General features: G+C 53.5%; 1 protein-coding gene across 1 annotated transcript in view; it reads left to right on the top strand.

The window, feature by feature from the left end:
- SLC38A8 (solute carrier family 38 member 8) overlaps positions 1-26,306 on the top strand; it is a 41,354-nt gene extending 15,048 nt beyond the window's left edge. The window contains exons 3-10 of the mRNA XM_068991646.1: positions 12,404-12,545; positions 13,328-13,429; positions 16,546-16,603; positions 21,434-21,548; positions 22,721-22,868; positions 23,263-23,471; positions 24,717-24,768; positions 26,213-26,306. Of these exons, the coding sequence (XP_068847747.1) occupies positions 12,404-12,545; positions 13,328-13,429; positions 16,546-16,603; positions 21,434-21,548; positions 22,721-22,868; positions 23,263-23,471; positions 24,717-24,768; positions 26,213-26,306 (920 nt within the window). The remainder of the gene's footprint in view (positions 1-12,403; positions 12,546-13,327; positions 13,430-16,545; positions 16,604-21,433; positions 21,549-22,720; positions 22,869-23,262; positions 23,472-24,716; positions 24,769-26,212) is intronic.
- Positions 26,307-27,723: the final 1,417 nt, after the last annotated feature.

Raw genomic sequence — 27,723 nt, 5'->3', positions numbered from 1 at the left:
TTGAGAAAGATCTGATGTAGTGTCATTGAGGGGCTACCATATTAGGAAGGATCTGAGGTACTGCCATGTTGAGAAGGATTTTGAGGGGTCAGATTATTTAGATGGATCCTCGAGGAGCTCCTAAGTTGATGAGGGTTTTAAGGGACAGCTGTTTTGCAAAGGATCTCAACTGCTGCCATGCTGAGAAGGATCTAGTTGCTTCCTTGTAGAGGAAGATTCTGAGAAGATGCCGTGTTGAGAAGGCTCTGTGGACTGCTGTGTTGGATAGATTCTGTGGAAATGCCTGTTTGGGAAGAGTTTTGAGGGGCTGCTGTGTTAAGGTATCTGAGTGACTGTGATGTTGGGTAGGATTCTGAGGGCCTCCATGTTGAGATTAATTTTAGGGGCTGCCGTGTTTCTGAAGATTCTCAGAAGCTGCTGTGTTGAGATGATTTTGAGGGGCTGCCTTGTTGAGAAGGACACTGCGGACCTGTAGTATTCAGAAAGATTCTGTGGGGCTGCCGTATTGGGAAGATTCTGAGGTGATGTGATTAAGAAGTCTTCTGAGTGGTTGTCCTGATGAATCCTGTGGGGCCTTCCTCATGGGTTAGATTCTCACGGTTTCCTGTGGTGGAAGGAAGGATTTTGAGGGCCTCAGTGTTGAAAAGAATCTTAGGGGCTGTCATGCTGTAAAGAATCTGAGGGGCTGTGGTGTTGAGAAGGATGCTGAGGTACTGTCATGTTGAGTAAGATTTTGAGGTGCTCTCTGTTGAAAAGGATTCTGAGGGCAGTGCTGTGTTGGGAAGGATCTGAAGGACAGCTGTGTTGAGAATGATTCTTAGGCATGCCATGTTGGTAAAGTTTGTGAGTGGATGCCATGTTGGTAGGAATTCTGAGGTGCTATTGGGTTGAGGAGGATTCTGAGGGAATTACATGTTGAGAAGGATTTGAGTGGCTGCCATGTTGGGAAGGATTCTGAGGGCTTAATAATCCTTAATTCTGAGGGTTAAGAAGTATCTTAGGGGCTGCCATGTTGAGGAAGATTAGAAAGAGTGCCTTTTGAGATGGATTCCGACGGCCTCCTTGTTTAGAAGATTGTTGGGGGCTGCTTTGTTGAGACAGAGAAGGCAATGGCACCCCACTCCAGCACTCTTGCCTGGAAAATCCCATGGATGGAGGAGCCTGGTAGGCTGCAGTCCATGGGGTCGCTAAGAGTCGGGCACGACTGAGCGACTTCACTTTCGCTTTTCACTTTCATGCATTGGAGAAGGAAATGGCAACCCCCTCCAGTGTTCTTGCCTGGAGAATCCCAGGGACGGGGGAGCCTAGTAGGCTGCCGTCTGTGGGGTCGCACAGAGTTGGACACGACTGAAGCGACTCAGCAGCAGCAGCAGCAGCTGTGTTGAGAAGGATCTGAGGAGTAGCTGTGTTGAAAGAATTCTGAGAGGTGCTTTGTTTAGATGTATTCTGAGGGGTTGCTTTCTCGGAAAGGATTCTTAGTGCCTCCATGTAGAGCAGAATCTTAGGGGCTCCCATGTTGAGAAGATTTGGGGGACTATGTTTGGGATGATTTGTGCTGCTGCCATATTGAGAAGGTTCCGAGGGGCTTCACAGTGTTGCAAAGGATTCTAAGGGGCTGCAGCGTTCACAAGGATTATGAGAGACCTGAATGTTGAAAAGAATCTTAGGAGCTGCTGTGCTTTAGAGGATACCAAGGGTCTACCATGTTGAGACGGATTTGAGGAGTTGCTGTGTTCAGAAAGATTCAGAGGGGCTGCCATTTTGAAAATGGTTATAAGGGACTGCTGTGTTGAGCAGAATCCTGAGGGGGTGCCATAACAGAAGGATTGTGAGGGCCTCTGTGTTAAGAGTCTTAGGGTCTACCTAGTGATGGTTCTGAGGGGCTTCTGTGCTCAGAAGGCTGCTGAAGGGTGATAGCATTGGGAAGCATCTGTGATGCTGCCATGTTGAGGATTCTAAGTGGCTGTTGTGTTGAGGAGTCTGAGGGACTGCCATGTTGAAAAAGTGATTTTGAAGGGCTGCTGTGTTGAGGATGCTGAATGGTTGATCTTTGGGAAAGAAGTGAGGGGTTGCCATATTGAGAAGATTCTGAGGGGCTGCTGTCTTGGGAAGGATTCTGAGGGCTTCTATAATGAAAATTATTCTGAAGACCTGCTATATTAAGGAGGATTCTGAGGTGCTGCCTTGTTGAGAAGTATACTAAGGGCCTGCAGTGTTGGGAAGGATTTCATGGGACTGGCATATTGGGAAGGTTTTACAATGCTGTGGTTTAGATGTATCCTGAGGCTTACTGTGTAAGAAGGATTCTAGGGGCATTTGTGTTGAGAAGGATGTGGGTGGCTTCTGTGTTCAAAAGGATTCTGAGGGGCTTCAGTGTTGAGGATCTGAGGCAGTGGAGTAAGTCATTCTGAATAAGATTTTGAGGTCCTCCATGTTAAAAAGGATTCCAAGGACCTGTTGTGTTTTGAAGAATCGGTGAAGCTGTTGTGTTGAGAATGATTCTGAGGCATGTGTTTTGGGAAGGATTGTGAGCAGATGCTGTTAGTAAGAATTCTGAGAGGCTGCTGTGTTGAAAAGGATCTGAGGGTCCACCACATTGAAAAGAGTTTGGGAGGGCTTGGTGTTGAGGAGGATCTAAGGTGCTGCCTTGTTGAGAAGGATTCTGAGGACCTGCAGTGTTCAGAAGGACCTGAGGGGCTGCCTCATTGGGAACAATTCTCAAAGGATGTAGTGTTGAGAAGAATGTTAGCAACTACCATTTGGGAAGGATTCTGAGGGGCTGCCATTTGGAAGAGGATCTGAGGGGCTCCATGTTGAGAAGAATCGTAGGTGCTGCCATGCTGGAATATATTGAGGGCCTCGATGTTGAGAAGAATCTTAGGAGGTGCTGTGTTTGGAGGATTCTCAAGAACTGTGGTGTAGAGAAGGATCTTAGGTGCTGCCATGTTCTAGAAGGATTTTGAGGGGCTCTGGTGTTCAGATGGATCCTTGAGAGGCTGCCAAATTGATGAGAGTTTTGAGTGGTGGTGGTGGTGGTTTAGTCACTGAGTCATGTCCGACTGTTGTGACCCCATGGACTGTAGCCTGCCAGGCTCCTCTGTCCATGGGATTCTCCAGGCAAGAATACTGAAGTGGGTTGCCATTTCCTTCTCCAGGGGATCTTCCCGACCCAAGAATCAAACCCAGGTCTCGTGCATTGCAGGCAGATTCTTTACCAACTGAGCTACAAGGGAAGCCCAATTATTAAAGATGTAAAGGATCTCAGATGCTACCATTCTGAGAAGGATTATGTGCTGCTGTGTTGGGACAGTTTCTGAGGCATGGCCTGTTTGGGAAGAGTTCTGATGGGCTGCCATGTTGAGAAGGATTTGGAGTATCTTCATGTTCAGAAGAATTTTAGGGATTGCTGTGTTTTGGAGGATTCTCAGAAGCTATTGTGTTGAGAAGGACACTGAGGACCTGTAGTGTTTGAAAAGATTCTGTGAGGCTGCCATATTGTGAAAGATCTGAGTAGATGGTGTTGACAGGATTCTGAGTGACCGTCGTTTGAAGGATCCTGAGGGAACTGCTGTGTTGGGAAGGATTCTCACGGGTGCTGTGTCAGAAGGATTCTGAGGGCCTCAAGTGTTGAGAAGAATCTTAGATGCGGCCATGATGGGAATAATCTTAGCTGCTGCAGTGGTGGGAATGATTCTGAAGGGCTGCCATGTCAAAAGGATTCTGAGGGCTTTTGAGTTGTGAAGAATTAGAGAGGCTGTGGTGTTGAGGGCTCTTCTGAGGTAGTGTCATGTTGAGTAAGATTTTGAGGTGCTCCCTGTTGAAAATGATTCTGAGGGCCTGCTGTGTTGGGAAGGATTCTTAGGGGCTGCTGTGTTCAGGTGGATTCCTGTGGGCTGGCATTTTGAGAAGAATTCTAGGGGCTGCCATGTTGAGAAGAATCTTAGCCACTGCTGTGTTGATGAGAATTCTGAGTGGCTCCCACGTTGAGAAGGATTCTGATAGGCTGCCATGTCAGGTTTCTGAGGGCTTTTATTTTGAAAAGTATCTTAGGGGTTGCCATCTTAAGAAGTAACAAAAGGATTGCCTGGCGAGATGGATTCTGATGGCCTCTGTGTTTAGAATAATCTTAGGGGCTGCTGTATTAAGAAAGATTCTTAGAGTCTCCATGTGGAGCAGAATATTTGGGAATGCTTGTTGAGAAGAATCTGGGGGACTTCTGTTCAAAATTATTCTGAGGGGTTGCAGCATTGGAAAGGATCTGAAGTGCTGCCTTGTTGAAAAGGTTTCTGAGTTTCTGCTGTGTTTGGAAGGATGTAAGGGACCCTTGAGAGTCCCTTGGACTGGAAGGAGATCCAATCAGTCCATTCTAAAGGAGATTAGTCCTGGGTGTTCATTGGAAGGACTGATGCTAAAGCTGAAACTCCAGTACTTTGGCCACCTTGTGCGAAGAGTTGACTCATTGGAAAAGACTCTGATGCTGGGAGGGATTGGGGGCAGGAGGAGAAGGGGACGACAGAGGATGAGATGACTGGATGGCATCACCAACTCGATGGACATGAGTCTGAGTGAACTCTGGGAGTTGGTGATGGACAGGGAGGCCTGGTGTGCTGCGATTCATGGGGTCGCAGAGTTGGACACGACTGAACGACGGAACTGAACTGAAGGGACCCACTGTGTCAAATGGATTGTGAAGATTTCTGTGTTGATGAGATTCTTAGGGGCTGCCATGTTGAGAAGGATTCTGAGGGACTGCTATGTATAAAATAACCCTGAAGGGCTGCTATATTGAGGAGCATTCTGATCTGCTGTCATGATGAGAATTCTGAGTGGCTGCTGTGTGAAAAAGATTGTGAGGGCTTTTGTGTTAATAAAAATCTCATGTGCTGCCATGTTGAGGAGGGGCTGATCTGTTGAGAAGGATTCTCTGAACCTCCATGTTTTGAAGATTCTTAGGGGTTGCTGTTTTGGGAAGGATCTGAGACGTGGTTGTGTTGGTAAGCATTCTGAGGTGCTGCCATGTTGAACATAATTCTGAGGGGCTGCCGTATTGATAAGAATTCTGAGGGGCTGCAACATTGAAAATGTTCTGTGGAGTTGCTGTGTTGAGAAGAGTTCTGAGGGGCTGCTGTGCTGAGGATTCTGAGTAGCTGCCTCACTGGGAAGGATATGAGGGGCTGTTGTAGAGGATTCTGAGAGGATGCAGTGTTGAGATGGATTCTGAATAGTTGCCATATTGAGGAGGTTTCTGAGGTGCTGCCTTATTGAGAAGAAATCTGAGTGGCTGCTGTGTTGGAAGGATGTGAAGGGCTGCCGTGTTAAGAAGGATTTGGGGCTGCTGGACTGAGAAGTATTCTGTGTGGCTGCTGTGTTGAGGATTCTGAGGTTCTGCCATATTGAGATGAATTTGAGATTCTGCCATGTTTAGAATGATTGTAATGAGCCGCCATGTTTAGAAGGATTCTGGGGGCCTCCGTGTTAAGAGGGATCTTAGAGGCTGCCATCCTTTAGAAAATTCTCAGAAGGATATGAGGACTGCTGTATTCAGAAGATTCTGAAATGCTACCATGTTGAAAATGATTTTGAGGGGCTGCATGTTAAGAAGGATTCTGAGCTGCTGTCTTGTTAAGAAGTGTTCTGACAGCCTGCAGTGCTAAAAAGAATCTTAGTGAGTGCTGTGCTTTGGAGGATTCTCACAGGTGGCCATGTTGAGAAGGAGCGGAGGAGCTGCTTTGTTCAAAAGGGAGATTGTGAGGGGCTGCCGTGTTGAAAATGATTTTGAGGGGCTGCGTGTTGGGAAGGATCCTGAGGGTTGCCATGTTGGAAAGGCTCGTGAGGAGCTATGTGTTGGGAAGGATTCTGAAGGCCTCCACGTTGAGAAGAGTGTTAGGGGCTGCCATGTAGAGATGTTCTGATGGTTTTAATTTCTGTGTTCAGAGGCTGCTGAAGGGCTACAGCATTGGGAAGGATCTGAGGTGCTGCCATGTTGAAAATGATTTTGACAGGTGGCTGTGTTGAGGATTCTGCATGGCTGCTCTTAGGGAAGGAAGTGAGGGATTGCTGCATAGAGTGGTTTCTGAGGAGCTGCTGTGATGGGAAGGATTCTGAGGAACTACCTGTTTGGGAAGAGTTCTGAAGGACTGCTGTGTTGAGAAGGATTCTGAGGAGTTATGGTGTTGGGAAGTATTCTGAGGGCCTCTCTGTTGAGAAGAATATTTAGGGGCTGCTGTGTTTTAGAGGATTCTCAGGGGCTGCTGTGTTTTAGAGGATTCTCAGAAGCTGCTGTGTTGAGAAGATTCTGATGGGCTGATTTGTTGAGAAGGACGCTGAGCAGCTGTGGTATTTGGAAGGATTCTGTGGGCTGCCATATTGGGAAGGATCTGAGGAGGAGATGTGGTGTTGAGAAGGATTTCGAGTGGCTGTCCTGTTGAGAAGGATCCTGAAGGCCTTCCTCATGGGTTGCTTTGTCAGAAGGATTCTGAGGGCCTCAGTATTGAGAAGAATTTTAGGGGCTGCCATGTTGGGAAGAATCTTAGCAGCTGTGGTGGTGAGAATGATTCTGAAAGGCTGCCATGTCAAAAAGATTCTAAGGGCTTTTGTGGTGTGAAGAATCTGATGGGCTGCTGTATTGAGGAGGATTCTGAGGTAGTGTCGTGTTGAGTAAGATTTTAAGGTGCTCTCTGTTGTAAATGATTCTGAGAGCCTGCTGCATTGGAAAGGATATGAGTGGCTGTTGTGTTGACAATGATTCTGAGGTATGTTGTGTTGGTAAGCCTTCTGAGGTGCGGCTGTGTTGAGGAGGATCTGAGGGGCTGCTACGTGTTAGGAAGGATTCTTAGGGGCTGCTGTGTTCAGAAGGATTTTGAGGGGCTTCCATGTTAATGAAAGCTGCTGTATTGGGAAAGGATCTGAGGGGCATTGTATCAAGAAGGATTCTGATGGCCTGCCAAGTTGCAAAATATCCTGAGGGATGTGTGTTGAGCAGCATTCTCAGAAGCTGCTCTGTTGTGGAGGATCTAGGGGCTGCCGAGTTGAGAAGGATTTGTATCTGCCTGTCCTACTGAGGAGGATTCTGAAGTGCTGCATTATTGAGAAGAATTCTGAGTGGCTGCTGTGTTTAGTAGGATTCTAGGGGCCTCAAACTGTTGAGAAGAATCATAGAAGCTGCCATCCTTTGGAGGATTCTCAGGGGCTGCTGTGTTGAAAAGGATAGGAGGGCTGCTATGTTCATAAGATTTTGAGAGGCTGCCATGTTGAAAATGATATTGAGTGGCTGCCATGTTGAGGATTCTGAGCTGCTACCTTGTTGAGAAGTGTTCTGAGGGCCTCAGGGTTTGGAAGGATTCTGAGGGTGCTGTGTTGAGAATCTGAAGGGCTACTGTGTTGAGAAGAGTTTGGGGAGACTACTGTGTGGAGAAGGAATTCACAACCCACCCCAGTGTCTGCCTGAAAAATCCCAAGGACAGAGAAGCCTGGCGGGCTGCCTCCGAAGGGTCGCAAAGAGTCAGACACGACCAAACGACTAAGCGCAAGCAGCCTTTGTTGAGGAGGATTTGTGGTGCTGCCATCCTGGACAGGCTGCTGAGGTGCCGTTGTGTTGGGAAGCATTCTAAGGGGCTACAGCATTCACATGGATTCTGCAGGCCTCAGTGTTGAAACTTAGGGGCTGCCATACTTTAGAGGATTCTCACTGGCTGCCATGTTGAGAAGGATCTGAGGGCTGCTGTATTCAGAAGGATTCAGAGGTGCTGCCATGTTAAAAATGATTTTGAGGGGCTGCCATGTTGAGAAGGATGCTGAGGGTTTGCAGTGTTTGGAAGCAATCTCTGAGACTGCCATGTTGGCAAGGTTCTGAGGTGCTGTGGTTTAGATGGATCTTGAGGTCTAGTCAAGGCTATGGTTTTTCCAGTGGTCATGTATGGATGTGAGAGTTGGACTGTGAAGAAAGCTGAGCGCCGAAGAATTGATGCTTTTGAACTGTGGTGTTGGAGAAGACTCTTGAGAGTCCCTTGGACTGCCAGGAGATCCAACCAGTCCATTCTAAAGGAAATCAGTCCTGGGTGTTCACTGGAAGGACTGATGTTGAAGCTGAAACTCCGATCCTTTGGCCACCTGATGCAAAGAGCTGACTCATTTGAAAAGACCCTGATGCTGGGAAAGATTGAGGGCAGGAGGAGAAGGGGACAGACAGAGGATGAGATGGTTGGATGGCATCACCGACACAATGGACATGGGTTTGGGTGGACTCTAGGAGTTAGTGATGGACAGGGAGACCTCGTGTGCTGTGGTTCATGGGGTCGCAAAGAATTGGACACGACTGAGAACTGCACTGAACTGAGGGCTACCATGTGAGAACAATTATAGAGGCTGTGGTTTTGAGAAGGATCTGGTGGGCTTCTGTGTTCAGAAGGATTCTGAGGGGCTGAGAGTTAAGGAGGATTCTGAGGTAGTGTTGAGCTGAGTAAGATTTTGAGCTGCCCCATGTTGAGAAGGATTCTGAGGTCTGTTGTGTTGGGAAAGATTTGTGGAGCTTTTGTGTTGAGAATGATCGTGAGGCATGTGTGTTGGGAAGGTTGCCATGTTGGTAAGCATTTTGAGGGCCTGTAGTTTTGAGGAAGATTCTGAGAGGCTGTTATGTTGGGAAGAATCCTGAGGAGCTGCCATGTTCAGAGGCCCTCTGTGTTGAGAAGTACCTTATGGGCTACCTTGCTTTGAAGGATTTTCATGGGGTCCCATGTTTGAAAGATTCTGAGATGCTACTGTGCTGAGGAGGATTCTGAAGGGCTTCCCTATCAGAAGGATTCTAAGTACCTCAGTGTTGAGAAGAATCTTAGGAGCTGTTATTTTGGGGGGATCTGAGAGCCTCTCTGCTGGGAGAAATCTGGGGCTGCCCTATGTTGGCAGATTCTCAGAAGCCACTGTATTGGGAAGGATCTGAGGGGCTGCTGTGTTTAGAATTCTGAGAGGGTGCCATGTTAGGAAGGATCTGAGATGCTGGCATGTTAAGGATTTTTGAGAGGCTGGAGTATTTAGACAGATCCTTGAGCAACTGCCAAGTTGATGAGGGTTTTGAGGGGCAGCTGTTTTGCAAAGGATCTCAGATGCCACCATGCTGAGAAGGATCTATGTGCTGCTGTGTTGAGGATTCTGAGGTACTGCCTGTTTGGGAAGAGTTCTGAGGGGCTATGTGTTGAGAAGGATTCTGAGGTGCTGTAGTGTTGGGAAGGATTCTGAGGGCCTCCATATCGAGAAGAATTTTGGGGGCTACCGAGTTTTGGAGGATTCTCAGAAGCTGCTGTGTTGAGAAGATTCTGAGCGGTTGTCCTGTTGAGAAGGATCCTGAGGGCTGCTGTATTGGGAAGGATTCTCAAGGCCTGCTGTGTGAGAAGGATTGTGAGAGCCTCAGTGCTGAGAAGAATATTCAGTTCAGTTCAGTCGCTCAATTGTGTCCGATTCTTTGTGACCCCATGAATTGCAGCACGCCAGGCCTCCGTGTCCATCACCAACTCCCAGAGTTCACTCAAACTCATGTCCATCAAGTCAGTGATGCCATCCAGCCATCTCCTGGATGTCGTCCCCTTCTCCTCCTGCCCCCAATCCCTCCCAGCATCAGAGTCTTTTCCAATGAGTCAACTCTTCACATGAGGTAGCCAAAGTACTGGAGTTTCAGCTTTAGCATCATTCCTTCCAAAGAACACCCAGGACTAATCTTTAGAATGGACTGATTGGATCTCCTTGGAGTCCAAGGGACTCTCAAGAGTCTTCTCCAACACCACAGTTCAAAAGCATCCATTCTTCAGTGCTCAGCTTTCTTCACAGTCCAACTCTTACATCCATACATGACCACTGGAAAAACCATAGCCTTGACTAGACGGACTTTTGTTGGCAAAGTAATGTCTCTGCTTTTGAATATGCTATTTAGGTTGGTCATAACTTTCCTTCCAAGGAGTAAGGGTCTTTTAATTTCATGGCTGCAATCACCATCTGCAGTGATTTGGGAGCCCAAAAAAATAAAGTCTGACACTGTTTCCACATCTATTAGGTGACGCCATATTAGGAAGAATCTTAGCTGCTGCAGTGGTGGGAATGATTCTGAATGGCGGCCATGTCAAAGGATTCTGAAGGCTTTTGTGTTGTCAAAAATCTGATGGGCTGTGGTGTTCAGGAGGATTCTGAGGTAGTGTCATGTTGAGTAAGATTTTGAGGTGCTCCATGTTGACAAAGATTCTGAGGACCTGCTGTGTTGGGAAGTACCTGAGGGGCTTTTGTGTTGAGAATGATCTGAGGCATGCCATGTTGGTAAGAATTCTGAAGTGCTGGTGTGTTGAGGAGTATCTGTGTGGATTACAAGTGGAAAAGGAACTGAGGGCCTGTTGTGTTGGGAAGGATTCTTAGGGGCTGCTGTGTTTAGATGGATTCTGAGGGGCTGTCATTTTGGGAAGGTTTTAGGGATTGCTGTGTTGAGAATTCTGAGTGGCTGCTGTGTCAGAAGGATTCTGAGGGCTCTTGTGTTGAGAAGTATCTTCGGGGCTGCCACTTTAAGAAGCATCAGAAGAGCTTCATGGTGAGACAGATTCTGATGGCCTCTGTTTAAAAGAATCTTAGGGGCTGCTATGTTGAGAAGGATTTGGAGAGGGTTCAGGGTTGAAGAGTATTTGACATAGTGTTGTGTTGAGTACGTTTTGGAGGTGCTCCATGTTGAGAAGGATTGTGGGAGCCCGCTGTGTTGGGAAGGGTCTGAGGGGCTGTTTTGCTAAGAATGGTTCTGAAGCATGCCATGTTGTTAAGAATTCTGAGATGCTGCTGTTTGGAGGATGATTCTGAGGGCTGCTATGATGAAAATGATTTTGAAGAGCTGCCGTGTTGAGGAGGATTCTGAGTTGCTGCCTTGTTGAGGAGGATATTGAGGGCCTTCAGTGTTTGGAAGGATTCTGAGGGACTGCCATGTTGGGAAGGTTCTGAGGTGTTGTGGCTTAGATGGATCCTGAGGGCTACTGTGTGAGAAGGATTCTAGGGGCTGTTGTGTTGAGAAGGATGTGGGTGGCTTCTGCGTTCAGAAGGATTCTGAAGGGGTGCAGTGTTGAGGCGGATCTGAGGGAGTATGGAGTTGAGTAAGATTTTGCGGTTGAGAAGGATTCCTAAGATCTGTCGTTTGGGGAAGTTTTCAGGCTCAGGTGGTGGATCCCCTGGAGGGGTTAGTGCGCTTATGAGGACACAGGCCACCCCTGCGCTGGGCGCATTGCTTTTGTGCTTCTTGGGCTGATGTACTGGAATGTGTCTTTCTGAAGGCGAGTCCAGGTTTCTTGGATTGAAGGCTCATTGGAGGTCAGGGCTCTTTTACAGAGTCATTGGATTCATCAAGTGAAAATGACCGTAAATAATGGTTCTATGGACACTGAGGAGTGGCCTGGAAAGCGAGGGCTCAGGAAGGAGCTGGGTGGCCTAGTTGGCAGAGGCGGCTCTCCTGGCTTCAGGAATCCATCCATATGGCTAAGAAGGGCTTGCACCCCAGCCCAGGCCATGTGGGCCTCTTACTCGTGGAGATCTCTGCGCACCTCTGGTGCGTGCATTCATTGCCTTGGCCTCTCTGGCCACAGGAGTCTGCCTTCCTGTGAAGAGGGGTGCTCTGTACCGTGAGCTCAATGTGGATATAGTCCCTGTGTATCTCCAGTAGAAACAAACCATCCTGGTCAAGTGGTCATTTCTTTTGATCGCTGTCTTGACTGAGCAAGTGCAGAGAACTAGAAGGGTTCCTTTACAGCAGTACCAGCACCCCGTGTGGGCCAGGATCCAGCTCTGGGCACCCCCACCCCGTGCGCTGCGGGGCCACCTCACCCTGTGTGCTTCCGGCCTCGAGCCACCTTGTGTCTCTCCTGGGTTCTCCCCTCCACCACCTGTCTGGCCCCTTCTATCAGCTCCCAATTCTCCATCTTCCTGTGACAGACAGAATAAACCAGTCCCAGTTTCTCGGATACTTTTCCCTGAGAGGTTGATGGGGTCTGTGTCCCCCACCAATCAGAGCGGGCTCCGTGATGCTTGACTGGCAGAGGATGGCAGAGGGGCCAGTGCCAGTTCCAGGCCTGGCCTTTAAGAGGACAGCATCTCCCTCCTTTGGCTCAGGGGCCCCAGCTGCTGAGGACTAGTCCTCTGGGGGATCTGCTGGTGAGGAGGTGGGTGTGCTGAGCCCAGGTGTCCCAACCAGGCACCCTGGGGGAGCACAGCCATCGAGGCCCCTCCAACCCTCAGCCAGGTACCCCCAAGGGCTCGCAGCCTGTGTGGTGTGGAGCAGAAGTGGCTAGCTCACCCCCACCCTGATTCTCCCCCTCCACTCGGGCCATCTAATAATGGGGTCACCCTGGGGCAGGCTCTCTGGGCTCACTGCCTCTTCTTCCCTCCCTCCCTGCAGTGTGGGACTTCATCCTGCCCGGTGCCCCGCCGGCCCCACAGCCCTGGTACACCGACCAGCGCTTCACCCTGACTCTGCTCTGCGCGCTGGTCATCCTGCCCCTCTCCGCGCCGCGGGAGATCGGCTTCCAGAAATACACAAGGTACAGGCTGCAGACCCCTCCTGGGGGCGATGGCTGGGGCTGGGTCCCCACCTCAGCTGGCATTTGGGGGTGGTTTCTGTCTGCCTGGGATAGGGGAGCTGGCAGCATGGTTCTTTCCATTGGGAGAAGAGGAAAGAAATGTTAAATTATGAAAGTCATTTGTGTGCATGATAGAAAATACAGATAAACAGAAAAGAAAATTGCCTGTAATAACAGGGCCTCCATTTTGTTACTTAATGATCCCAGGCTTTTTCTGCACCCACACACACATACACAGGCACGGAGACACACACACACACTCTCTCTTTTCATTTTACAGTCTGAGGCTCCACATATACTTTTGAAAAAATAAAGTCTGGCAAAAATCTTCACACAAGTGTGCCACCCACCTTTCCCTGTTGCGTAGAGAAGTGGAACAGAGAAACAGCGGGCAGGACCCCAGAGGCCCCCAGGCGCCCCCAGCCCTCTCCAGCTGGTCCTTCTGCACGCTGTGTTGGGGCTGCTTAGATCCCAGATTGCAGGGGCTGTGTGGCTGTTGCTGGAGAGATGGGGCACCCGTAGCGCTCACCGCCTCGCAGGTCCCACTGCGTGGCGTGGGGGTGTCCCTGCCTGGAATGCCCTTCCTGTGTCCTATGGTACAGATAATTGGGGCCCAGACAGGGAGAACTTGCTGACCTCTTGCCAGTGTGGGCCGAGCTGACACTGAGACCCCGCTCTGTATGGCTCCCCAGGCGCTACCTCACCACGGTCGCCCCCTAACGCTGCACTCTCTTGTGTGTTAGCATCCTAGGCACCCTGGCCGCCTGCTACCTGGCCCTGGTCATCGTGGCGCAGTACTACCTCAGGCCCCAAGACCTCGCCCGTGAGCCCCGCCTGGCATCCAGGTGAGTCTGGGGGATGGCTTCCGGGGGCTTCTGTGAGGGGCGAGGGCCACTTCCCCGCCCCCTAACCCCCCATGGTTTGCACAGAGCCCTGGTTTGTCTCATGAAGTTCTTCAGGTGTCTGATGCTGTGGAGCTCAGCAAAAGCTCTTTTCCTTGTTCAGAACCACTCAGCTGCCGCTAGTGATGACAGGGTGAGGGACACGGAAGCACCACATGCCCGCCAGCCGGGGCTCCTGGGTGGTTGCAGCCCTGCCCCACAGCGTGGAAGCAACAGGGCCGGCCAGCAGGATGCGGAGGCCAGTGTGGCCCGAGAGGCCTGAGCGAGGCCAGAAGTGAGGAGTCCTGTAGGGATTTGGAGCTGCAGGGAGGACTTCTGTTTTGCATGGAAGCCATTTCAGGGTTTTGATCACAGCAGGGGCTTGAAATCAAATCTGGTGGCAGGCCAGCTCCAGGGGCCTGTGGCGTCACCCAGGTCCCAGACTCAGAAGGGCCCACCCTTGGTTTAACGCCCTGCTATCACCATCCTGAGATTCTTCACGGCTGCTGAATGAGGGCCGGCATGTTCATTTTGCACGTGGTCCCGCAAATCGTGTGGGCCCTCCTGGAGGACAGATCAGAGGTGGAGCAGGAGAGAGAGGAGAGTCTGGGGTGACTCTGAGCTTTGAGCAGGGGGACCGAGGGCCATGCTGTTTCCTGGACTGTGTGGGATGGGGAGGAGCAGGTGGCTGGGGGAGGGTTTTGGTGGGAACATGTTAGGTGGGAAAGGCTTCGAGACACTAAATAAAGATGTCAGGGAGCTGTCAGGTTGGAGTTCAGAGAGGCCCCGGCTGGAAGTAGAAATGTCAGCCCAGAGGTGGCATGCAAGGGCTGTGTGAGAACTGTAACAGCTGGTGGTCCTCCACCAGTCCTGGGGGCCCAGGAGAGGAATGGCGAGTCAGGAGCACTGTTTGCCTCCTGGAGCTGCTTGTTCTACCACAGCCCGAGAGGCTGAAAGCAGCAGAAATCCCTCCCCTTGGTTCTGGAAGCTAGAAACCGAATATGAGGGTGTCAGTAGGGCTGCACTCCCTCAGGAGGCTCCGGGAGGGTCCTTCCTGCCCCCTCGGTGTCCCGAGCTGCCAGCGCTCTTTGGCGCTCCTCGGCCTGCAGGCGCTTCTCTCCAGCTTCAGCGCCATCCTCACACAGCTCTCCCTGGGTATGTGTTTTCTCTTCCCTTAAGGGCACCAATTTTTGGATCAACTCCCAGGCTGCTCCAGTATGACCTCATCTTAATTTAACCAATTATATCTACAAGGACCCTTTTTCCAAATAAAATTTCATTCTGAGATTCCCACTGGATATAACTTTGGAGGGGGGATGTTCACTGTAAACCCAGGACAGATGATGATAGAAGCTGGGTCTCAGAGGTCAGTGAGCAAAATTTCAAGAATTTTAGGGTGTTCACCACTGAATACTGCTCCTGGGTCATGTGGGACTGAGCCGTGGTGCTGGATTTGGCCACGGAGGCCAGTCTTGATGTGGCTGAGTCTCGTCAGGGCAGGAGGTGGGGATGAGGCCCAGGTAGACTGGGGTCAGAGAGAGGTCTTCTGAGGAGGGGAGGAGAGGAATGGGCAGGAGGCGGGGCTCAGCGGCCCCCACACGCACGTACACTGACGGGGTAATCAACAGCAGGAAAGCCGGCAGGAGAGGCCCAGACCCACTGCTGATCTGCGGCCTCGAGTCCACCCGGGGCGGGGGGGGGGGGGTCTCGTGCCCTGGAGGTGCATCCTCCAGGGCTGGAGCTCGGACGGCATCTCCCACAGGAACAGGAGGGGACAGTTCACATGGCCCAGAGGATGCAGGCAGGCAGATGGAGCAGCGGAAGCGTGGGCTCTGAGAAGCCGGCCGTCTGCTGACAGTGCTGTTGAGGAAGGTCTGAGAAGGTGGGGCTTGGCTGGAGGGCTCCCCAGGCTTAAGAGTCAGCCGGAAACGCTGCGCAGAAGGGAGATGCCACTGTGCGAGCCTCCTGTGGCTGCTGTACTGCCAAACACAGTGCCTCAAAACTATACAAGCTTATTATCTTCTCCTTCTGATGTCAGAAGTCCAGAATGAGTCTCACTGGGCTGAACTCGAGGGCTCAGCAGTGGTGTGTTCTTTCGGGAGGTCTAGACAAGAATCCGTCTCCTGGCCTTTCCCAGCTCCTAGGGGCGCCCATGTTCCTTGGCTCATGGCCCCTCCACAGTCTTCACAGCCAGCAAGGTTCCATCTCTCTGATCTTGCTTCTGCTGTCACAGCTCCCTCTGACCACACCTGGGGAAGGTTCTCTGATGGCAAGGATCCTATATAATCCGGGGTCATCTCCCATCTCAGAGTGCTGACCTTCATCACACCTGCAGAGTCCCTTGCAGGATATAAGGTTACAAACTCCCAGATTCCCAGGATTAGGACGGGGCATCTTTGGGGGCCATTATTCTAGCACAGCCAGGAAACCCTGGTTGTATAGTGGGTGCTATTTGTGCCCCGCCAGCTGTGTGTCCCCATATCTGCTGGAGGCCAGAACCTGACGCTGCTTGAAAGCTGGAGGGCCACCATTCAGGGGCCACTGAGAGGCTTTGACCTCAAGAGTCTGCCCCACGCACCCGTCAGTTCTCTTAGGCCGCCTAGACGGAGGTCAAACCATCCTTGTCCTACTGGGGTCTGTTTGAATGCTGCCTGTGCCCTGCCCTCCACCCCCAGCCCCTAACCTCACTGGGGACAGGCAGCCTCCAAGGAAGCTGGGAGTTCCCCCTGGCCATGTCCTGCCCACATTCTGCCTGCATAGAGACTGTCAAGTTGTCAAATGTCAGCACTGCTGCTAAGTCACTTCAGTCGTGTCTGACTGTGCAACCCCATAGACGGCAGCCCACCAGGCTCCACTGTCCCTGGGATTCTCCAGGCAAGAACACAGATGTACCTAAAAGTGCAGCACTTTACATGCAGCCTCTGCCACCCCTCAACCCCGGAGTGGACGTGGTTACTAAAATCTACCTTAGAGTTACACTTCGTTACAGCATGCTTGTATTATTTAAAACTGGTCTTCAAGTTGAAGGTTGTTTTGAGTTTAACTTTTTGTAACAAATACCCGTTTTCATCTCTTTACAGTCCCTCCTCCTGGACCTCTGTATTTAGTGTCTTCCCCACCATCTGTTTCGGATTTCAGGTAACCTCGGTGTCTGTGTTGAGGAGGGCAGCATTTGCAGGCTGTGGTGACTGCCTGTTCCCTTGGGGGCAAGTTGCCTCCTTGTTGGGGATGGGGAGGGAGGTTTGTGAACATGTTTTGGGATGAACCAGTCTGTCTCTAGGGGACCGTGCATATGGGTTGGCGTCTGGGCTCAGCGAGCTCTGAATTTCTTTTGAACTTTGGAAGTGGCTCCAGTGACCACCACCAGCAGCAGCCCATTTATTGGGTCTGAGGTTGAGTGTGGGGGTCTGGGACCTGTGCCCTCCTTTGAAAGTCCTGGTGGCAGTGTCGCCCTGCCTGGGGACCCAGAGCTGCCTTCCTACAGGTGGATTCTGCTGCAGGGGCTGGAGGCTTGCAGGCCAGGAGGGCAGGCAGGTGCTGGGCAGGATATATAGAATTTGATAGAATGTTGTGGAGTGAGAACTTCTGTGTGTGGAATCTAGTTGGGGGGCTTCCGTTGCAGCTCCTGGAGGGGGCAGATTCAGAGATGCCCTCTGCTAGGCGCTGAGGCCTAAGAGGAGTCTTGAGGAATGTGTGGGAGGCGGCAGGTGCAGGGAGATGCTTCCACTGGAGATCCACAGAGGGGAGGGGTCCCAGGCTGGAGAGCTGCTAAGGTCTGGGTGAGGTGGGTACTTGGTGAGGAGCTGGAGATGGCTGTAGTGGGGGTCGGGCTCTGCTCCCTGCCTTCTGGTCTCTCTTGGGGTTCCCTAGTCTCCCCGCAGGTGGCAGCTGACCCCCTTTTTCCATTGCTTATTTTGGAAAGATTTGCCTCTCTCCTAAAGACAACCACCTACCCGCCACACTGACAACAAAACCACCCCATGTAGAAGCATGTTCACAAGGCAGAGGGGCTCAAGACTGATGGTGTCTCAGCTTCCTAGCCCCAGTGTCTTCACTTACCCATCCATCAGCTCCTCTTTCTGTTCTTCATCTTCCCCCCAGCCATTTCTTGGGGGGAAAAAATCCTGAAACATTTCCATTTCTTTTTTTTTTATAAATGAGTTGCTGTATTGCTCCTGGGACTTAGCAAGCCGCTTACAGGATTTCTCACGTTTCGTCCTACACACCCAATATTTTGAAAGATGTAAAGCGATGATTTTGCTGTCAACTGTCTGGATGGAGTTTAACCAGCCCTCTCTTGGCTGCCCGAGCACCATATGGTGTAGCGGGCTTGCGCCAGTGGAGGGGAGGGGAGGTGGGCGCCGCTTTCCAGATGCTTGGAGGGGGTGCCCCCCTCACCTTTGCCTCGGCTCCCTCATCTGATTCTCCTAGCAACGGAGGCCTGGGCTGCAGTTTCCAGGGACACGGGATGCAGAGATGGGGAGTTAGGAGAAAGATGTGGATGGTGGGGTGGGGGTGGGGCTGAGGACTAGTTGCTGAGGCCAGGGAAGGCGCTGCTAGGATCCAGCTTGTGGAGTTGGGGATCTGGCGGTGGGGGGACTAGATGTAGGGGAGGGTGGAAGGGAGGAGGGTGAGGGGTAGGGCAGGGCTGTGCAGGGAAGTGGGGAGTCCCTGTCGTCCATGAGAGTTCTGCCTCAGTTCAACCACACCCTTCCCCATACACTTAGCAATGGGGAGCCCCCTCCTGCCTGTGCAGAATCAGAAAGAGGGACTTGTAGGGAGCAGAGGTTAGGGTGGGGCTTTGCTCCCAGCCCCCCTGGCCGCATGTAATACTTCTCCTTTGTTTTGTTTTAATTGAAGCGTGATTGATTTACGATATTGTGTTAGTTTCAGGTGTACAGCACCGTGATTCTGGTAACTGAATATATGTGTATGTATGTTCTTTTTCAGATTCTCTTCCTTTATAGGTTGTTACAAAATAGTAGAGTTGCCTGCGCTCTGAGTAGACCTTGTTTTATATATAGACCTCTGTTTTATGTACAGCAGTGTGTATACGTTAGTCCCAAAGTCCTAATTTATCCCCCTCCCCCCCTTTCCCCTTTGGTAACTGTAAGTTTGTTTTCTATGCCTGCGAGTCTGTCTCTGTTTTGGAAATAAGTTCATTTGTATCTCTGTTTCTTTTTTAAGGATTCCACATATAAGTGGTATCATATTTGTCTTTCTTAGTATGATCATCTCTAGGTTCATGCATGCTGTTGCCAATGGCAGTGTTTCATTCCTTCTTATGGCTGAGTACTGTTCCGCTGCACGTCCACACACCGCACCTCTCTCCACTCCTCTGTCGACGGACACTTAGGCGGCTTCCGTGTCTTGGCTGTTGTGAACAGTGCTGCAGTGAACATTGGGGTGTGTATCTTCTCAAGTCCCGTTCCTCCAGATATGTGCCCAGGAATGGGATTGCTGGATCACACGGTGGCTCTATTCCAAGTCTTTTTAAGGAACCCCCCATGCTGGTCTCCACAGTGGTTGTGCCAACTTACATTCCCACCAGAGTGTAGGGGGCTCCCTTGTCTCCACACCCTCTCCAGCATTTGGAATTTGTAGACTTTGAGGATGGCGCTTCTGACTGGTGTGAGGTGGTGTGCCTGCTTGTGGCTGTGACTCGCGTTTCTCTGATAGTTACCATTGTTGAGCCTCATGTAGTGTGCCTGTTGGCCCTCTGGATGGCTTCTTCTCTCTGTTTCTCAAAGCTGCAGCAGCTTTGAGATATGACTTGCATGGGGTGCAGCTCACCCCTAGGTCTTTAGTGTGCTCACAGAGCTGTGCAGCCGTCACCACAGTCAATTTCAGAACGTTTCCTCCCCCTCCCCCACCAGAGAACCCTGTACCTGTTAACCATCACTCCCCATCCCAGCGCGTCCGCCGCCCAGCCCCTGGTGACCAGAACCTTTCCCACTGTCTTGGATGTGCCTCTTCTGGACACTGCCTGTAAGTGGAACCACACAGTACCTAGTCCTCTGCGGCTGGCTTCTTCCGCTCTGCACGGTGATTTCGAGGTGATTTCCGTGTGTCAGGACTGCATCCCTTTTCACGGTTGAGTGATGCTCTGCTGTCTGCTGAGTCCACGGCTTGCTTTTCCATCCCTCAGCTGGGGGACTTCTGGGCTGTTTCCACCTGTTACCCACCACGTGCTCCTCTGCCCCACACCCCACCACTTCGTGACTAGTCAGCCTGCTCTCAGTCAGACGCTGTTCTAGATGCTGTCCCAGCAGGGCAGCCCTGCCCTCACAAGCTTTATTCTCTCAAATAAGACCAAGAGGTACCTGACCCAGGAGTCTCGGGACCCACAGGGAGGAGGGCAGGGCTCCATCCGGCCACCACCAACCATCTTTTCCCCACGCCTGGGTTCCCGAGTGCAGGAGGCGGGGCGTTGATACCTGCTGGTCGAGGGTCCTTTTGTATTTTGGTGGAATTTAAGTGCCCACCGCCTGGCTTAGCTGGCCTGCAGTGGGCTTTCATGAGGTCAGGGGGGTCCCTGAGGCTCACCTGTCATAGAAGGTATGGTGGGCTTGCCCTGGGCTGCACGCCACCTCTGCAGCTAGAATTAGGAGCCCCGCAGCCGAGGTGCCCCAGCCACTCCCAGTGTGTGCTCCACGAGGGTAGGGGCTGTGGGGCTGGTTGAGGGGCTACCCCAGACTCACACCAAGGGAACCAGTGAGGGCCTGAGTGTGAGGAGCTGGGCTGGCCGCTGGGAGGCCTCACGGCTGCAGGTGGAGCAGAGGGATGGATGATTGAGTAATCCCAGGAGGGCCCTCAACCGGGGGCCAGACACCACACTGGGGATGAGCGAGCGAGTGTGTCTGCTACCGCACACCCAACAGATGCGAGCCAACAAGCCCAGCTGTGCTCACATGGGGCCAGCAGGGGAGCGCTTTCCTGAAGGATGAGTAGGAGCTGGCCGGACCGGGGGCTGCCCCCAGCAGAGCACACAGCACGGGCTAAGGCCCTGAGGCAGTGGAGAGGGCAGCTGTGGGCTGAGCTCGGTGGGTGAAGGGAGTCTTGAGCGTGGCAAGTGGCAGGCATAGACAGTCATCGTGCTGGTTTTGATCAGAAGGGAGTAAGTGAATGTGACGGTGGGAACCCTGTCCTGGGAGCCTGGGAAGTTCCTCGAACCCACAGGGCGCATCCAGAAACAGCAGCTCCTCCCTGGCTGCTCAGCAGGGTCTCCCTGGCTGCCCAGGACCTGCCCCAAGAACGTCACGTCGTAGGTGGGCTCTCGGCAGTGGTATATGTATTTTAGATTTTTAAAAATGTGATATAGTACATAGGCAGTGTATAAATCATAAGTATGTGTGCTCCCACAAAACCATCACCCCAGTGGGGACCTAGAATATCATCAGCCCCCCGGAATGTTCCCTCGGGAGCACCGTCCACCCACCCATACCACTACTCTGCCCTCTCTCACCATAAATGAGGGCTGTCAACTGGGTTGACTTTGCCCCCCTGCCCCAGGGGACACCTGGCAATGTCTGCAGACACTTTTGATTGTCACACCTGAAGGGGGCGCCCCTTTCATCTCGTGGGTCAAGGCCAGGGGTCTGGTCCACATCACACCGTGCACAGCACAACCCCCAGCATCAGCAGTACCATGACTGAGGACCCCATCCTGGCTTGTTTGACTTGTAGCTTTAACTTCACATACGTGGAAACATTCTTCTCTGGCTGCTTTCGCTCCATATCACAGCGGCGGGGCCTCTGTGACGGGGCCTGCAGTTGTGTTTACCCCCTTTCGGTGCCAGGTAATATTCCACATGTGAATATCTGACAACTTACTTCTTTCTCCCTTTTGCTAGTTGGTGGGCTTCTGGGTCATTGCTCACATGCTGGGACAATGAGACTCTTTTGAGGGTGCCAGGTGGTTCTAGTGCAGGCTGGCCGGAGTCCCACTGACCTGCCCCTCTCTCGCAGTGTCACGAAGCCGCTGTGTCCATCTACTGCAGCATGCGCCACCAGAGCCTCGGGCACTGGGCCCTGGTCTCCGTGCTGTCCTTGCTGGCCTGCTGCCTCGTCTACTCGCTGACAGGTAAGGCCCGCCTGGGGTGCCCAGGACCTGGGGGTGCAGCACTAGGAGAAACTGGGATAATACACATCCTGGGCACAGTGCTAAGTGGTTGGAGCGTCTTTGGTCTCTAACGCCCCCAGGAGAGTCCACGATTCATAGAGGAGGACACTCTACCCAGAGGATTGCCTCAGCTCAACCAGGGTCTCCTGACTTGATGTCTAAGCTGAGATAGAAACCCTGGCCGACTGTCTCCCCTACACCCCTTCCTCCCCATCTGGAAGGACAGCAGGAGTGATGCTGTCAGAGTGTTAACATCCGGTGTGGTTTACAGGACACCCTCTCAGATACAGTGGGTTTGAGCATCCACACACTGGCGCGGGAGGGTCTTCAGAGGTGGCAGGGTGTGGCTCACAGAAGGGCTGCCACACCCGAGATCCCACAGCTCATCCAGCCCAGGGCCTGGGCTCAGGCTGACTCCTGGCTGCCTTCCTCCAGCCCAGCAGCTTGCTTTCTTTCGTTGGCCTGCCAGAGCCTCTTGATTCAGGAAGCCCCAAGGCAGCCACACACGTGTTGGGGGCCTGGACATTTGCTGGGTGACCTCTGTCTAGCAGGGCTCTGTAGCCCCTGGGTCGGACCCCGTGACTGAGGTTCTCTTCCAGACGCTGCAGGGCCAGCAGGATTGTGGGATGGGCAGAAAGCCAAAGCTCAGAGGTAGGGTCTCAGGACAGGGCAGGTGACTAGGAGGCAGTGCTAGATTGTGGGGGAGGGACCTGACTGCTACTGTAATAAGCCGTGTTATTCCAGACAGGTGTTGACACTGGGCCTTGATTTTTCCATCAGGAAAATGGGTGCATGGCCAGCTTCTTTCTCTGGGTACTGAGAGAGTGGGGGAACAGGGCACAGAAAGTGTTAGTCAAAGTGCTTCCAGTCCATCCTGGACCCTTGTATGTGGACGCTGAGCTGCTTGGGAAGAAGGCAAGGGACAGTCTTGCCCAGCAGGTCTTGAAGTTAGAAGAACCGAGGATCTTGTAGGCTGAGGACAGAAAAACCTGGGGAGGTTCTAGAACCTACTGTCAGCTCCTGGGGGAAACCTCAGCAGCGGTGGAGGTGGGTGCTGTCAGCGTGTTGGGGTTGAGATGGGGGACCGGCATTTTTCTCACCAGCTTTCCTGGGTTCCCCTGTGGCCCTCTCAGGTGTGTACGGCTTCCTGACCTTCGGGACAGACGTGTCTGCTGACATCCTGATGTCCTACCCAGGCAGCGACGGGGTCGTCATCGTTGCCCGGGTCCTCTTTGCTGTGTCCATCGTGACCGCCTACCCCATCGTGCTCTTCCTGGGAAGGTGAGGCCAGCTCAGGGGGACAGGGTTCAGGCTGGGGCACGCTGTCCATCAAGCATTGGCATGTGCTGGGCACCACACCCGCCTGTGTGTAGTGGGGGTGGTCATCACCTCCCTTTCCTGGAGAAGGAGACGGGGCAGGGGAGTTGGGTGGTTTGCCCAGCGTGGCCCAGCTGGTGTCAGGACTGCAGCCTGGTGCCCTGGCCAGAACCTGACTGCCCGGCGAGGCCCCACCCGTCAGCTGCTCACGTGCGGGGGTCCCTGGGGACTGAGGCCCTGCTGTGGAATGGGAGCCCAGCTGGGTGTGCGGGGCAGCTGGGGAACTCTGGGGCATCCAGCATGGGCCGGGGGGTGCTCACATGGGAGCCCGTGTGAGTCCGTGCTTTGTGGCCTCCAGGTCGGTGATGCAGGACTTCTGGAGGCGGGGCTGTGGTGGGGCATGTGGGCCGTGGGCCCTGGCCGAGCCCTCGGGGCTGTGGGTCCGGATGCCACTGACCGTGCTCTGGGTCACCGCGACACTCACCATGGCCCTGTTCCTGCCCGACCTCAGCGAGATCATCGGCATCATTGGCGGCATCAGCTCCTTCTTCATCTTCATCTTCCCAGGTGAGGCCCTGGCTCCGCCGGCCGCGGGTCCTTCCCAGCTCCCTGCCGTGGGAAGCCACGTGGAGGTCAGGGTGCATGGGAGCTCATCTAGGTGGGATGGCTCCCAGCCCTGTTTACTAAGCCAGGCCCAGGGCCAGGGCTCTGCACACCTTCTCTCGGGAAACACCTCAACAGCCCTTGATGGACATACGAGGTGGGGTGCTGTCATCAACCCATCCCACAGACAGGAAGACTAAGGCCCTGAGGCCTCTCATGCGGAATAGGTAGCATGTAGCAGATCTGAGTCAACCTTGGCTACCCTCTCAAGGCTGCCACTCACTGTAGGATTTTATCTTATTTAAATGTTTTCAACTACATGAAACTCGTGTGGTTCAAAGGTGCCCCTCAAACACCTTCCTCCTTCTCCCCCAAACCTGGGAGGTGAATACAGTTTCCATGACTGGTGGGTTCCTAGGAAACCTTCCCAGTGTGAGGAGGATGTGAAATTCCTGTAGAATTGGCCTGACCATTATCCTGGCCTGGGACACGCAGGGTAGCCAAGGCTGGGACTCCCAGGGGAGGAGCATACAGGGGCCGAAACCCCAGACCTGGGTGGTGCCTGGCGCTAGAAGGCAGTTTCAGACGGCAGTGGGATCCGATTCTCTCTGCCAACCCCCACCCCCACACCACCCTCAGCCCTGGTCTGGGTCAGATGGGCTCAGCCATGCAGTATCTTAAACACATGCGATGGGCTGGGCGTCTATGTCCTGGGTGGGGCCTTTTAGCTCCAGCCATTTCCGTGCTGGAAAGGACCGGCTGGGACAGACTTGGGAGCAGGGAGAGATCACAGGCTGTTTAGGCTGAGCTGTCTGACTTCGAGTCCCAGCAGCACCATTAAAAAAAGAGGGGAAAAAAAAAAAAAAACAAACAGACAACACAGGCAGCTGGCGGCTGTCATATGCGTCCCAGGTGTCGGTCCCGACCTGGCCCTGACTCGCACCATCTCACCAGAGACTAGTGTGGCTGTCACTGTTGCTGGAGAGACCCCAGTGCTAGAGGGTGTTGAGCAAGGACCCCACAGCGGTGCCATGGGCCGTGCGCTCTGCTCACCAGGGCAGGGGGAGTCCATGGAGCTACTGTGGGCAAAGGCTCTGCTGGCCTCTCGGGTCCCTAGGGGCTGCTGCGTGTTGGCTGAGCCCTGTAGAGCTCAGGGTTGCTTTGGGTTCAATGACAAAGAGCTGCAGTGACCCCAACTCTCCCCCACAGGTCTGTGCCTCATTTGTGCGGTCAGCGTGGAGCCCATGGGACCCCGAGTTAAGTGAGTGTCTGCATGCGAGGGTGGCGACAGGGCGTGTGTGGGGCTTGGCTCCAGGGCCATGAGATGTGGTCGGGCCCGCGGGGTCCTGCCGAGGAGGGAAGTGCCGGCCAGACCGGGAGGGGCCCTTGTCTGCACAGCGACAGGCAGCTGAGCTGGGAGGGTCCAGGCCAGCACTCCACTGAGTCCATGCGTCACTGCCTTCCACGCTGAGGGCTGTGGTCTGTGGTTGGAGCTGTCTGTGGATTTGGGGTCTTCCTGGCAGCTGGAGCGCTGTAATCAAGCATCCTTCTGCAGGGCAGGGTGGGTGCAGAAGTCCTGTTGCCCCACAGACCCTGTTTCCACCTGAGGTCATGGTCGTGGGCTCCAGCTGGGTGTGGCTTTGGGGAGCCACCTCTCAGCCCCGTACAGAAAGATCCTCTCGCATCGCAGCAGCCATGAGCGTGGGTCCCCTTGTAGGCCTGTGCCTCTTTTTGCCCTTCCTCTGGCCACACGGAGCCCAAGTTTGGTCTTCCCACAGTGGCAGACTCGGCCGGGTTCCCTGCTGGGTTGCGAAGTGTTTTTCTGGACGACTCTAAAGCTGAGTGGGGCTGAGCACCAGCCCCGATGGCCTGCGGGGGTGGGGGGGGGGGTGCAGGGAGGGGCCCTACATAGTTTGTTCCCTGTAGTGCCCTTTCAAGTGTTGCTGCTTTTGTGTGGCGCCTCGGGCCAAGTTCACGGAGCCATTACTCATGGGCTTTCAGGGGATTTTTAATCCCAGTGCTGCCTTAGGGCCTTCTGATCCATCAGAGCTGCTCCGAGGAGCCCGCAGCCCCTTTACGTTCCCTCACTGCCCCCTTCAGCCGGGTGGGTGTTCTTGGCACTGAGCTGCCACTCTGCGATGCTGTGTAACTGGAGATGGTCTTTCCATGACAACGGGCCCCGTGGCCTTTGTTAATGGGGCTAGAAATATCCCTGCCATTTTGTGGGAATCTTATTATCACAGCTCTCGCCTCGCTGTCTGCCCCATCTCTCCTGGTTACATTATGAAGCTCGTGGATGTGGCCTCAGCCACCAGTTCCAGCCACCTCTGTGCCCTCCTCTCTGGCCCCAGCTGCTGTTCCCATCTGTGTGACTTGGGGCTTCTCCTTCCTCACTTTCAGGAGGCTTCAACCCCACCCCCAAGGAAAAGGAGCAAAAAGGGGGTTTGAACCTCGTGTCTCCCTCCCCCGTTCTCTGTCTTTGGTAAAGCACCGGGAGGAATGAGGTTAGGAAGCAACAGTTGGGAGTTAATTTTTTTTTCAACTGCGGGGGTGCTTTATTTCCTGTTGTCTCAGAAACCCATCCCTACAGGTAAGGGGAGAGCAACTGGAATTGTTTCCGACAATGAGCATTCGACACGTGTCTGGCTCTTCTGTGGGAAACTCTGGAAAAGCACGTGGTTGACGTGGGTTCGTTGACTCGGCAGGTGCTGCCTGGAGGCCTGGGGGGTGGTCTCCGTGCTGGTTGGTGCCTTCATCTTCGGGCAGAGCATGGTGGCGGCCGTCATGGAGCTGCTGTAGGGAGCGGCCCGCGCTCCAGCAGGACGGGGGCCCCTGCAGCCGCCTGCATCTGGCCGTGAGAACCATGTGACCTCTTCATTAAGAAGCTGGAGAAACTGACTCTTCCGTCCTTCCCAGGCTGTGCCTCTGGGCTTCCGCTGGGTCCCGGGGTGTCTGGTGCAGTGGTGAGAGGTGGCCTAGGCCCTGCACTTGACCACGGACCGGGGAGCTTCAGGCCAGAGCGGTGGGAGCTCTCAGTCTGGAGCCTGGGAGTCTGGGGTCAGGGTGTGTATGGGGCTACGCACCCTCTCCCTGCCTGCCGCCTCCAGCCCCCTGGTGCTCCTGGGCGTGTCTGCACCCGCCATCTCTGCCTCCAGCTACCTGTGTGTCCACGTGTCCCTATTAGAGGGCCCAGGGTCCTCATTTGATATGACCTCATCTTAGTTACTTACTTGGGATGTGCAAAGAGCCTCTTTCCAAGTAAGGTCACATTCACCATTTCCTGGGGTTAGGACTGCAGCTTATGTTTCTGGGGGACAGTTTACCCCATAACTGGGGGGTAGGTGCTGAGGCCCAGGGAACCCTGCTCTGGGGTGTTGAGGTCAAAGACATGAGATGAGGGCATGGCTCGGTGGAGGAGAGCCCGGAGGGCTGGGGGTGCCATTTGCTGGGGATGGCAGGGCACTCAAGCTGGTGCTCAGGCCAGGGCACGGGGGACCCGAGTTGATGTATACCCTGAGTTGGCCTCTCTCTGGTGGGTGGGACCCCAAGGAGAGGCCCCTGTCTTCCCACTGGCTGGACCAGAAGAGCCTGGAGGCCAAGCGTGCTGTCTGCTCTGTGGGTCCCTCCCGACCCCACCCCGATTCTGGGCTGAGGAGCCGCGCCTGCAGCCGTGGTGCAGCGGGGTCTGCAGGGTCAGGGTGGAGGACTGGCCACTGCGGCTGCGTCGAGCCACTGTGCTCACCCGTGCTGAGCCTGCCCAGGGCCTGGGACCCCTGGGCGGACGTGGCTGGGTCCAGGCCGCTCCTCTTCCGCTCCGGGACGTCCACCGGAAGCCAGCGGTGCCCGCACCTGCAGGGGCTGACATCTGAGGACACCTCCCCCAGGTAGGCAGTGGCCCGGTCGCGCTACATCATGTCGGGTGCGTGCGGCGTTGTCTTGATGGAACTGTCGCGTAGTCTGCCTGTTTCCCACTTGTCTTCCTGTGCTGATGCTGCTTTCAGATGTTGATTCACGTGCCGCAAGGTCAGAGTGTGCAGTCTGGGTGTCTGTACAGAGTGGCTCCGCTCTCAGCAGTGCCCAGCTCCTGAGGGTCCCCGCCCCAGAGAATCCAGGACCTGCAGCCCTGACGCCCCCTGCTCTCTCCCGCGGGTCCCCGGTGACCGTGGCTCTGTGCTCTGTCTCTATGGACTTGCCTGTCCTGGACATTCCATATGAA

The sequence above is a fragment of the Capricornis sumatraensis genome, chromosome 20 (genome assembly GCF_032405125.1).
Source record: "Capricornis sumatraensis isolate serow.1 chromosome 20, serow.2, whole genome shotgun sequence".
In the NCBI taxonomy this organism is placed as follows: domain Eukaryota; kingdom Metazoa; phylum Chordata; class Mammalia; order Artiodactyla; family Bovidae; genus Capricornis; species Capricornis sumatraensis.
Note: the sequence above shows the minus strand (reverse complement) of the source record. Positions and strands in the feature narration are given on the sequence as shown.